Raw genomic sequence first — 13,353 nt, forward strand, 5'->3', positions numbered from 1 at the left:
TCAGTTAGCGGCATTTTCGATAGATTTATTGATGGTACTAAAAATTATTGTAGTTTAAATGCAAAACCAATTATTAATGAAATTTAAGATAATGTTTGTGTATATTATGATTATCAACAGTGTATGCCAAACAAACCTGCTATATATGGTATTAAAATACATTAATTAGTTGATTCTAAAATATGACGCACAATATAAGTTCATTTCAAATTTAATACGAAATAATAAAATTTATACCCACCTTAAGATAGTTTAATCCAATATAGGTCATTCCAATAATAATAAATATTGAGATTTTATAAGATTAATTGAATTATAAATCTAATATTTATAATCAAAAGTATAATTTTGTTAAGTAGAACTATGATAAACTATAATTTTATAAGTTTAATTTAATAAGTACGATTTATAAAAACCTCAAATTATTATTACACTTCAAATTTAAGTATTCGAAAATTTATTCACTTTGGCCTTTAACGTTACATGAATTTTTATTATTTATTTGTAATTATAAAAAAATAAATAAAATATTATTACTTACTTGAAAAAATTCATAGTAATTTTAAAAATAATGTGAAATAATTAAAAATAAAATTTACGATGAACTAGAATATTTATGCAACGTTTTTCTTTCGACAAATTAGATTTTGTTATTTTATCTTCATTAAAAAAGAAGAATAATAAAAATATATACTTGGAATTTTCACCTAATCACTATTGACTTATAAGTAAATAATAATATTATATGATATAAAAGTAAGTACTATAAAAATTGACAATCTCAATTTATCATAATCCAAAAATAAAAAAATAAAATTACTAATAGTAATTTAAATAACTTTTAAATTATTCTTAGAAATATAATGTCGACTTCGCTTCCGTCTGAATTTATTGAATTAAAATTGAACTCATTAATTTCATTGATATACTTAATGACGATATCAACTAGAAACCAACTATACAGAAGAGCGAATATTTCGGTTTTTAAAATTTAAAATTAGATATTAAATTCATATGACGTTATATATCATGTATATATAGTATGTGTGTATCGTTTGTACAAACATTGGTCGTGATAGATATAATATTATTATTATGATTATTATAGAGGTGCATAATTATGTTTTTGGATATTACATAACGCTATGGTTTTATTTTCGAGACTCGGAGCATATATTGTATGGTGTTATGTTTGGTGAAAAATACATTATATACGTATTTATTGTAACGCGCATTGCACAATATTATGGCGCTTAAGGCTGCTGGTATTTGAGTACACAATCGCTAGACTGCACTCGCGTCAACATTATTATTACAGCGAAAACCGCTATGATGTTATTTTATTAAAATGGTGATAAAATAATAACCGTTATTGAGTTGCCACGTATATAGTTTTGTATGTTCGAAAATCTGTGGTAAACTGTAATGAAATATAACAATTGTATTATCGCATCACAGTTTTATTGAGATTTTTCTGATGAGAAAAATTGTATTTATTTTTAAAAAAAATGTTGGTGAACTGATAAGGAAATCCCGTTTATTTTCCATTCTTTGCATGTGGTACATCGTACATAATAACTATGTACAACCTTAATCTTTTTTTCGGTTCCAGGTTTATGTTGGTTTCGATTCTTAAAATTATAGAACTAAAATATTACTAGTTACGTCAATTAGTCGTATAAAATTGTTTGTAATAAAATTGGTCGTTTGGTAAATTGGCCGTTTGATAAATTGGTCGAAGTATATTTTCGTCGCAAAACATGGATATTGGTGTAAGAACGTTATATATTGGTATAAATTAATAATAATCATTATTATACATTTTGCGGTAATAAGTTGAATAACAACGTGTAAAAATTTATACTATCTGGCTAAACCGTTTGAAAATGATTCAATATTGTACCGGAGCCGAAATCCCTAAAAAATGGAAGAAATATAATGACACCGCTGAGAAGATAAATACAATATGTAAAACAATTGATAATAGAACATTATTTGATGAATCAGGGATAGCTCATTACTTAAAATACTTTTTACACATATTATTTTTTATAACTTATATTTCCACACATATTATTAAAAATTCTTTTAAGAAATATTACGAAAAAATATTATTTTTATTACTAATATGTACTAATTATATACTTATATACTAATTTTCTAAATGACCAATTTCGGACGACTAATTTTACCACCACCAAATTCAAACGATCAATGACTGTACCCCTAATATTTCGGTTGTGCGAGTTAATGTGTAAAGTAGAAGATATTATGAAAATAAGTAACGAAAGTTGAATTTAAGTATACATAGTCATCATAGGAGCACAAAATAAATTATATACAAAAAAAAAATAAATATGTAATTAAAAAAATAAAATACTATATTGTTATTTCTTCAAAGAAATAAAAGTAAAAATATAAAAATAAAATTTGAATTTATAAACATTTACAGAGTCTATACCATTTAAGACATAGATATTAGTATTAATTTCAAGTGTACTTGTAGATTTTATAAACTTACGGGTATTTGATTTTAGGATCAAATTTATAGTATTTATATATATTATTTGAAATAAAAACCATACATAAGTACATTTATTATGCATAATTTACACAAAAAAATATTGTATATCGTTGATATAATAGTAATAATAAACTTATAATTATATTTTCAACTATGATAAGATTAAGTTAGGTTGTAAGTTAAAATAACTATAACTATAGTTGAGAAGATGTCATTATGATTTATACGCTTTATCAGAATTTAACGTCAAATTTACCATCATAATCTTCACTAGGAGAATTAAAATTTTATTCATTCAAACAATAAAAATGTTAGTTTGAAATACTGAATGTGTCATGTAATTAATTTTGTCCTAACTATTGGAAGTAAAATGCGTTTTATATTATAATCAAATTTAATTTTTACTTAAATCTTAGTAATTTAAATAAAAATCAATAAAATTAAATTAATTAAAAATAATATTAGTGAAGTGGACATTGCATATCAAAAACTAAAGGTATGGAAAATTTCCAATAAAACAAGATAACATTTTTTTTTTTTACTGTTAATTTTTGTGTCTAGAAAAGTATTATTCCTTTTTTTTTACACATTTACAATCTTGTAACTTTGCTTAATTAATTTAGGCACATGTAGAAATACTTCATTTATAATATTTTTAAACTTTTTTTTTTAGATTTATCAATATTAACAACTAACAATATTCTAAAAATTAAATATTAAAAATAACTATTGATAATGTGTTTAAAGTGAAACAAAATATAATATTTAACATTGTTATGTTTGTTATACACTATTTATTTATTCATTATACAATAAACACATTCTTTAATTATAATTGACAAATACAAAATAAACGCACTAAACACTTGTCGACACGTTCGAATTATAACTTAATATATTAAAATGAAGCACGGCAGGCAGTTCAACAATAACTGTTAACGAGATCGAACTCACCGAAACACTTATTAATAGCTATTTTTCAAAACAGTTAAGTATTATTTAAAAAATAATAATTACTATAGATTTATAAACTAAATGTATTTTATTATTGATAAAAACCGCATACATAGTACTCTAATCCAAAGCTACAGAAAAGTTATCCATTATAAATAAAAAACCTGCTTTGGATAACTTAAAATGTAACGAGGTTCCCTTAATAATGTCGCAACATGTTAAGTTATGTGCCACATTTTAGGATTTGTAACTGCTAATATTTATTTTCTTTAAATCGAGTTTTTATTTAATGTCATTATAACTAAAAAATTCAATTATTCATATATATTTATTTTTATTGAATTTATAACTGAAATTAAATTTTATTGTTGAATATTTTGTTTGTATTATTTTAATTCATTTTTTTGTTCTACGAATAAATAATAAAATAATATGGAGTAACATACATTTAGAATATGACTTGTATTTTTATATAAGTTTATTTATTATTTTATAATAACACTAATATTTTGACTATTATATGATTAAAAAAAAATACGATGGCTTATATATATATATTATATTAGATTTTGAGTGAAGCGATGATTGTATTGATTTTATTTTGATATCAAGTGTGTGTTGTATTTTTTATTTTTATGTGTCATCAACTTTTAAAACAAAAAAATGTTTTAATTTTTAACTTCAGTATTCAAATTTAGTATGTAATATTATCTTGTAAAAATGTAAATCTGGTTGGTACCTCTTGGAAGTTCAAAAGTAAAAATTTCACAATATTTTTCGAAAGTGTTTGAAAAAACAAAATAAGAACTGCAATTCATTTTTACACTGAACCATTTTTTGACCAATTTGATTTGGTTATCTGGCGTTGCTTAAAAATGAATAACTGAGCATAAACTTAACGAAAATTTTCGAAATATCTAGAATAGTTTTAAGCTATTTGTACTAACAAATTAAAAACGTATATACGCTGTTCATACGTCTATTGCAGATTTATAAGTTATAATTTATAATTTATAATAATAATAATATATTATAACATATTATAATTAATACTTAACAATACACATATAATATAAATAATTTATTTAATTTGTCATATAAACATTTTTATTAATATTTTATTATAATTTAATATTTCTTAGGCTGAAACTCATAATTTATTATGCAATTTTGATGTATAGTTATTAACACGTACGACGTACATTATAGTGATATACTCAACACCTAATGTATATAAAACAGTTTAGTACTCTACACTTGGAAGCCTTTTTTAATTTTAAGTTATTAAAGTTACGAATTATTGTAAAAAATAATAATAATTGATTATGTTTTATCAAAATATTATTTTATGAAATTTCGTTACTACAATTCGAATAACACTTCCGAAAATATGAAATGATAATAGTAATAATAACGAAAATAATAATAATAATAAATTATGCAATTATCGTTTAAATTAAATGCTTAATTATTATTTAATTAACTGTTTTAGATTTAAATATATACAGTACACGTAATCCTAACGTTAACCAAAATTAGTTTTATATAAAGTCGTTAAACTTCACCATACATTTTAATTTGTTCCTAAATTTACAATTTCATATAGTAAAGTTATTTTCCACATGATTTTTTAATTAAAATTCTTGTATTTAAACTTCTAAAAATAATTGTTTTACTTAATAGTGTACTCATAATAGCTATAATATATCAATGACCCGTTGCATTATTGTAGTTTGTAAGACATGGATATATTAAATTTATATAATATAGATATTAATAAATCTAGGTCGTAAGAACAACAAATGTGATAAATGATAATTATTGGAAAATGTTAACTAAATAATATTACTTTAAAACCTTATTGATAATTATGCGAAAATCTCCACTTAAAAATTATAAAATTAGGATATCAAGTTAACAAAAATATCAATCAATCTTTTTAAAACTCTTGGCTATCTCTTGATCATTGATAATATTATAAAAATTATTAGCTATAACATTTTAATGAAAAATAATTGATGTAACGTTTTAATTTTAGTATAACATTTTTTCAAGTTATGTATTTTTGTTATCTCACTTGTAGGTCGTTATTGAATTTTGTAAATATGTTATTTCAATAAATCTAATAAGGTATTTTAGAAGTATATATAAAAAATAAAAATAAATTCAAAGACAGAAAAATAATTTTTTTTTTAATATTATGTAATAGGCAATTCAAATATTGGATTTTTATTAAGTTTCTAAAAGTATTGATTTAAGTAATATTTTGTTGAATTGTTTATAAATGCATATGTTGAAATATTTATAGGTACTACCTATAAATATTAATATATTACTAAATAATTAATTAATTTTAATTTATTTATGCTATTTAATTATTTTAAATTGTTATCCGTTAAAATAATAAACTATAAAAATATGTTATTGATCATATAATATTAAGACATTTTATATTTTCATTCAATTGACATAAGAATACTCGTACCTCATAAATTGACAATTGTTATTTATATTTTTAAATAAGTCAGAATTTTTACATTTACAGTTACCCTGTAACTTATTAGTATTTAAAACAAAAATATCAAAAATAAGTTGTCGTTTATTAAGTTACTTCAATAAAAAATACAAATTAGATAATAACTAAATTGATGTTTAATAAAATATACTGCCATATTAACAGTACATGTTTTTTCAAGAGGAATTTCGTGAAGTAATACGGAAGTGGTCTACTTTCGATTATACAGTTCAGAGTACAAAAAAAGGGTTACCCTTAAATCAACACTTCCTATTGTTATAAAATTTGACGCTTGAAAATTATTTATGATTATATCTAAGTCAAATGAAAAGAATTATACAACATTAAAAATAAACAACAAATGATTAAAAAAATCCAATACTCCCATTAAAATAATTAGATTACCTATTGAGTATCTAAACGGAGTGAATGGCAACTTAACACCATGCCATTAATTTATAATGAATACCTAACATGGAATAGGAGTTTGATAATTTAGTATCAACTAATAATGTTACCAATAATTATAACATGTAATTGATTTAAGCACGAAGAAATAAAATTTTATAAATCGGTCACTTGAACTAATTTAATTATAGTTGTATATAATATTTACTGACTGAATAAACGTATTACATTTATTTAGTTGACTTTGTGTTCATTAAAAAATTAAAGTTTTTTGAATTATATATTTAAGAGCTAATTTCTTGAATAAAAAAAACTGAGGAGGTAATTCTGCTATAAGTTTAAATTTCCCAACTTATGATCGTTGAGTAAGATACTACAATATGTCTAATTTAAATTTAAAGGTTTTAAAGATAAAAAATTTACGTGGACTTGAAATTTGTTAAAATATTATTTTTATATTTTAGAAAAGATCAACGACATTAGATTTTAAAAATATTTAGAGTGCTTAATAAATATGTATAACATAAATTTATATGAAAGCAATGTATGAAAATATACTTATTAATATTATAGGTTAGATCGTTTCAGCTCAGGTTGTTCAAATTAATCTCAATAATTCGACGATATTAAAATATTAAGTTAATTCGTACCTAAGCCTTTAATTTTAACATTTTAATGACTAATAGAAGTCATCAAATTATCATTATTATTTGTATTTTTTTTTTTAAATGACTATATATTATGGCGACCAAGCGATAGGAAATGTATTGCAAAATAGCGAAAATAATTCAGCTGTTGAATTAGGGGTAGAATAAGGGGTGTTCAGTGACGTTGTAAAATATTATTTAGTTTTTTCTCATTTATTCCAAAGGATGTCCAAATTAAGTATTGTTATATATCATTGACTATTATAAAATTAGCGTGGTGCAATAATATATTTAAAGGTATATGGAACACATGAATATAGCGGATTTACTTGGATTCGGGTCGGCGTCGAGCTGAATTGAAAATCGCGAATCACTTGATTCCGGAAACGGGATTCGGCGGACGCACACGACGGACACTGGCAGTTGTTCCTGAGCCAAACGTGAGGGTATCGGTTTTGGACGCCATAGCCGTTGTCCAGCAGGATTTCGGGTCGTCTGTCGCTGCCAAACGAATCGATCACGGACCACTGTTGAACACCGCTGCCGTTCATGTTTGTTGTCTGATTTCCGTTCGATGGTTATGGATAGGGTGTACGCGCGGTGCACTTTTTGCCGGCGAAACGACAAAAGCCGACAATCGAAAATCACACACGTATTCGCGATTTACGGCAAACACAATAACTGGTAATTGTTTTGAGAATTTTTTGTCAAAAAAATGTTCACCGGACATGCGAAAGATAGGACCCGCGACTGCGTGTATCGACTATGCTGTCGCGGACGGAATCAGACATCGTGGTCTTTGTTGTGTGCGGCATAATATGATGGGGAGTGGGGGCAACCGAATCGGTGTCAGCTGCATAGTATGGCTTGGCGTCCGATCCGGTTGATGTTTATTTATTATGGCGGTGTGGCGGTGACGAATTCAAAATTATTTTTATCGGTTACTGTAATAATACGACGGTGTATACTTGGACGAACCGTAGCTCCGCATTCTAAAAATTGTTTGAAATATCGAAAACATTGGAGCTTCACATTTTAACCTGTTAAGATATCGGCTATATCGGTGTAAAACCATGTTTAAATTAAACTATTATATCTGCAAAGTCATATCTAATCATTATCGTGTACCCGATTAATTGTCTACAGAAAATGTCTACATGTGTTCTATGAATGTCGTACTACTCGTATTTTGTGACTCGACGAATCAATAAGAATCATTGTCAAACTGATCAAGCGAAAGTTTATTTAATTAATTTAAATCAATTAAATTATTTTTATTTAATTATGGCATGTGAGATAAGTGTTGTATACAGTAAACGAAAAAATGTGCTGTTAGTAAAAAATAATTATAAATATTCCAAGTATACAGAATTAAATTCTGTGAAAATAGGATGAAAATGCATTCAAAAAACGTGTAAAGCAAAATTATACACAATTGGCGTTGATGATAATTTTTTGCGAGAATCAGATATAGATGAACATAATAATATCGACACCAATATAATTGTTCAATAAACGATTAGTAATGGAATAAAACGAAAAGGACTTGATTATCCTTCTAAGTTAATAAAACTAGAAATAGCTAATAATGTAGTAGCAGCGTCAAATTTAACAAATAAAGATACACAAATAATTAGAGATAGCATTTAGCCGATTTAAGCCGATAACAGTTAAATATGAATATTTTATTATAACAAATGACCCATTAGATCATATAATTATATTTTCATGTGATTAAAATTTAAATTTCATGTGTTATTCTCAGACCTTATATGTCGACGGTACATTTAAATACAAAACGAATTTTTTCACCAGTTTTTTAGTATTCACACTTATCGTAGTGGAGTAATTGTGCCAGTTGTGTTCTGTTTGCTTCCGAATAAAAATAAAAATACATAGGTATACAACTGTTTGGGAAGTACTTCATGAAAAATTTAGATTATTAAACAAATATTTGCAGCCAAGAACAATGGTGATTGATTTTGAAACCTCAGTTCATTCAATTGTGAAAGATAAATTTCCTAATATAAATATAATTGGATGTCGTTTTTATCTTAGTCAATCATGGTATATATTATAGATAATATATTTGTAGGTATAACTTATTAGTTATTATCATTATCATTATCATTATTTTTAATTTGTTAATATGTTGAGACGAATACAAACGGTTGGTCTTGTCCAAGAATATAAAAACAAAGAATCCAATATAAGAAAATTGCTTAGACAATTATTTGAGCTTAAGTTTCTTGATCCTAATGAAGTTGAACTATGTTTTGAAAATTACTTTAAAAATAATCAATCCAATGATGCACAAATTAAAAAAAATGATCACTTATTTAGAAAAATTATACATGAAAAATGATGTAATATTTTCACCTAGTATTTGGGCCAAAAGAGAAGCAACACTAGAAAGAACTACAAGCAATCGTGAGTCTTTTCATTTTAAATTTTGTAATTTATTTACTTCAGCACATCAAAATATTGTAGTTTTCATTAAAAAATTATTAGCTATGCAGACAGATTCTTATATACGAATGAATTCTGCCAATAATAATGAAAGTAGGATAATTAGAACTCAACAACAAATTAATATGGAATTTATAAATAAAAAAATAGAATTATATAATGATAACCAATGTATAATATTGTAAAAAGTTTAGCTTCATTTAATAATATTTAATTTTATACTGACGACGACGAAGTTTTTTTTTTTTGTAAATTGTAATATATATTGTATACATATAGTCTTTATTATTATTATTTTTATTAGATAATAATTAGTTTTTAGTTATCATAATTTAAATTTAAAAAATTAAAAATTAAATTAATTTAATTGATATAAATGTTTTTTTTTCAATAAAATATTTACATATTATATTGTATTTAAACAAAAAAAAAAAGAAAGAAATCTAAAAAATATGTGCAAAAATACAGTATTAAAAAACTTATGTGCGGAGTTAAGATGTAAAAAAAAACTTTGTATGCGGAGTTAAGGTGATATATTATAAAATGGCCACAATGCATGCGCAGTTACGGTGCATCGGTGTACTTTCAACGTGCGATTGAAGGGTCAGTTTTGGGTATCGATTTGGGTCCCTTAGCTATAGTGTTTGCGCTTTGAGACGGTATACCCATACGGCTAGTATAATAATTATAATTTATATTATATTCGATGCATACTAATTGAGTGCTTACTTTCCACAAAGTGAGATAATTTGAAATGACAATGAGCTTAGGTACATTAAAACCATTATACAGCAATTTTATTGTATTATTTTTTAATTTAATATTTTATAAAATGTACGGAATAGATAGGTACATTGTAGTATGATAATATTGTATTATGTAAATATTGTTACCGAATCATGTATATTATTATGCATGTGAGTTGTTATATTATACCAAGCGTGTTCGTTCAAAACAAGGTCACATTACAGTGTCATATATTAATGTATTACTATAATATTGATATTATCTACAATCTTTGATGTATGTATTTGCGTGAGAAAGATTTGAGAGGAGAGAAATTTCTCTCCCTCTCTAAATACAGAAATAAATTTTCAATCATTTTCTAGATAAGGTAAAATTAATTTAATAATAATTAAGTACCAAACGAGTGTATTAATTATATTGGTTATATTATATTCATATTTAAAAAATATTTCTATACTTAAATGTAAATTGAATAAAACGTGGTACCTAAATGTATATAATAATAAAAAAAATATTTGCATGATAAAGTTTTAAATTAATGATTAAACGTGGATCTGTTAAATAGTAGCGTATGATGCCTACTCTTGATTTTCACTGTCATGTTGGTTTGTATGTAGAAAAGGTTTCCGGGGACACGTCGGCCCCAATGACATTGTATTGTTATAACAAGCGTGACGCGTTTTGTGCTCAAAGATAAGCCGTACATGCCACTCAGATAGATCAATTCGTTACAAATGAACTTGTTAACAGTATATTGATCTGTTAATCAAAAATCGAACGATAAAAATTAAATTGAGCTTTTTATTACATAGTCCACTAAAATAGTCTATAAAAGTACAACAAAAGTTTTGATTAAAATTTAAATTATACAGTAGGAAATAGAAAAATTACTCATTGCTACGTTCTATAACTTTATACTTAGTACGTTGTTATTAAAAAATTGTTATTTTTTTTTTTAGAAATATAAAAAAATAGTATGAAAAATGTATTTATATTGGAGTACTACTAAATTGGTAGTTTTAATGATGTGTAATAACATTAAAAATAATTTATGCAATAAAAACAAGATTTGTCTAAAAAAGTATGTAATTTGTTATATGATAATGATAATAGTATATTCTCTAATGCTTTTTTTTATTAATTTTTTACCTATAGAAAAAAAAACACTTTGAAATTTGAGCTAATGGCCTAAATTTAAAGAAAAACTTGTATTAAACTAGGCTTTTTCAAATAGTTTTGGTCTATCGACATGACGGTGATGATTATATATATATATATATATCTCATATATATATAATATATATGAGATATCTAAGGATTATGTAAAAAGTAAATTTACAATTTTACACATAATATAGGTATACTATATTAAATGTATTATGATAAATAAATAAAATAAAATTATATGAATGAAAACGAAACTCCATATTAAGAATGCCTCTATGTTTTACGCGTTACGTATAACTTGATAAATTGTGTTTTATACCTTTAGTTACTTGTAAGTCAAATTTATATAATTCTGCATAGGAACTAAATTGTTAAATATTGAGCATTAAATTTTTAATAAATGAAAGATTTTTTTTTTTATGAGTAGTTAAAATTGTTATGAGTTCTTTACAATTAAAATTCTAAAAAAATTATCTTGACTTATTTTTGTACAAAAATGAGAATATTTAAAACATTACTGACAAGATATAACACATATTATTTCTTACATGATAAATAGATTTTAACCTTACCTATTTATAATGTATTAAATACAATTATGATTTAAAAGGTAAGGGAGGATTTTTATGCAAATACATAATTTTATTGTACACAGATTTGTTAATTTTGATTAAAACTACCACGTGTCATAAATAATAAAGTTAACCGTATTCATATTTAAGTATTTTCACATATTTTGAAATTAATAAATTTTATTAAATATTTTATAACTATTGCCATAGTTATAAGTAATATAAAATGTTTCTATAATATCAATAGCATTAAGCATGGAAAGTATTAAAATTGCATACATAGCTCTGTCGTTGGAGGAGGGATCATTGTGACTTTGTCATTTATGATATTGCACTGCCCCGAAATTGTTATTTGTAATGATGTGGAAAACTATTGCTTATAGGTATCATTACAGAAATCGATATCGCATTTCAGTATCGCATTCGCGTGTCAACAATACCTGACAAATATTATAATGTAATCATCGACCAAAACACAAAATTTCCGAGACAAATGTCACACGTGTTCTGACGTTTGGCTCTTTCGTAGAATATATTACTTACACGACAGCGAGGTTTACCCCAGCCACCGTATCGTCTTTGCAAGACCCAGGGTAAGTCGGAGAGAATAAGAGGGATGGCATTTTGTTAAGCCTTCCCCTCACACCTCTTTCTATATTATATCTGCAATTATGCGTCGTACACCTATAATAATAAATATTATTATTATCATTATTGTCGTCTACACGATATTATATATACCGCTTTACTAGGGTTGGTCTCCGTTCGTACGAGATAAACACTTAACGACTTAATGCTCCCTCTGTGGCCTGGCGACTAAGAGGACTGATTACCCGTAGCATAGTATATATATATTATATGCCTTACGCTAGTGGTTTTAGTTACATTCCAACGGCAAAAGCGTACTTTATCACTTTACGTTATTTTACAAGCCAAAAACTTTTTGGAAGGTAGTGTAGCTGTGTAATCATCGAATATAGAATTTTACAAACGTTACCTAGCTACTTATACATTAAAAAATTAATGGTACATGCAAAAACGAATTTTATTAATTTTTATTTCATTTTATGTTATAAAACAGCAAGTATTGTTGTACATGTACATGTGCTAATCATTATCATATAATTTATTGTACTCACAAGAGAGAAAAAATTAAAGTCTCGATTTTAATCATTTATGTTGTAATTTATTTAAAGCTCATTCAGTGTTTAAACTTTACGGAACTTATTTTTATGCGTTTTTCTGCATACTCGAACATAGTTTTGCACACGTGTCCGTGTATATATATTGTATGTTAATGGAAATAATAAAAAAAAAATACACCTTGTAAGCAAAATATTCGATTTGACA

At 24.8% G+C, this 13,353-nt stretch overlaps 1 protein-coding gene across 1 annotated transcript in view; it reads right to left on the bottom strand.

The window, feature by feature from the left end:
* LOC112595667 (gamma-butyrobetaine dioxygenase-like) overlaps nucleotides 1-7,854 on the bottom strand; it is a 31,767-nt gene extending 23,913 nt beyond the window's left edge. The window contains exon 1 of the mRNA XM_025340951.1: nucleotides 7,378-7,854. Within this exon, the coding sequence (XP_025196736.1) occupies nucleotides 7,378-7,599 (222 nt within the window). The 5' untranslated portion in view covers nucleotides 7,600-7,854. The remainder of the gene's footprint in view (nucleotides 1-7,377) is intronic.
* Between the last annotated feature and the right edge of the window lie 5,499 nt (nucleotides 7,855-13,353).

The sequence above is a fragment of the Melanaphis sacchari genome, unplaced genomic scaffold (assembly GCF_002803265.2).
Source record: "Melanaphis sacchari strain LSU unplaced genomic scaffold, SCAv2.0 Contig28_pilon_pilon, whole genome shotgun sequence".
NCBI lineage: Eukaryota > Metazoa > Arthropoda > Insecta > Hemiptera > Aphididae > Melanaphis > Melanaphis sacchari.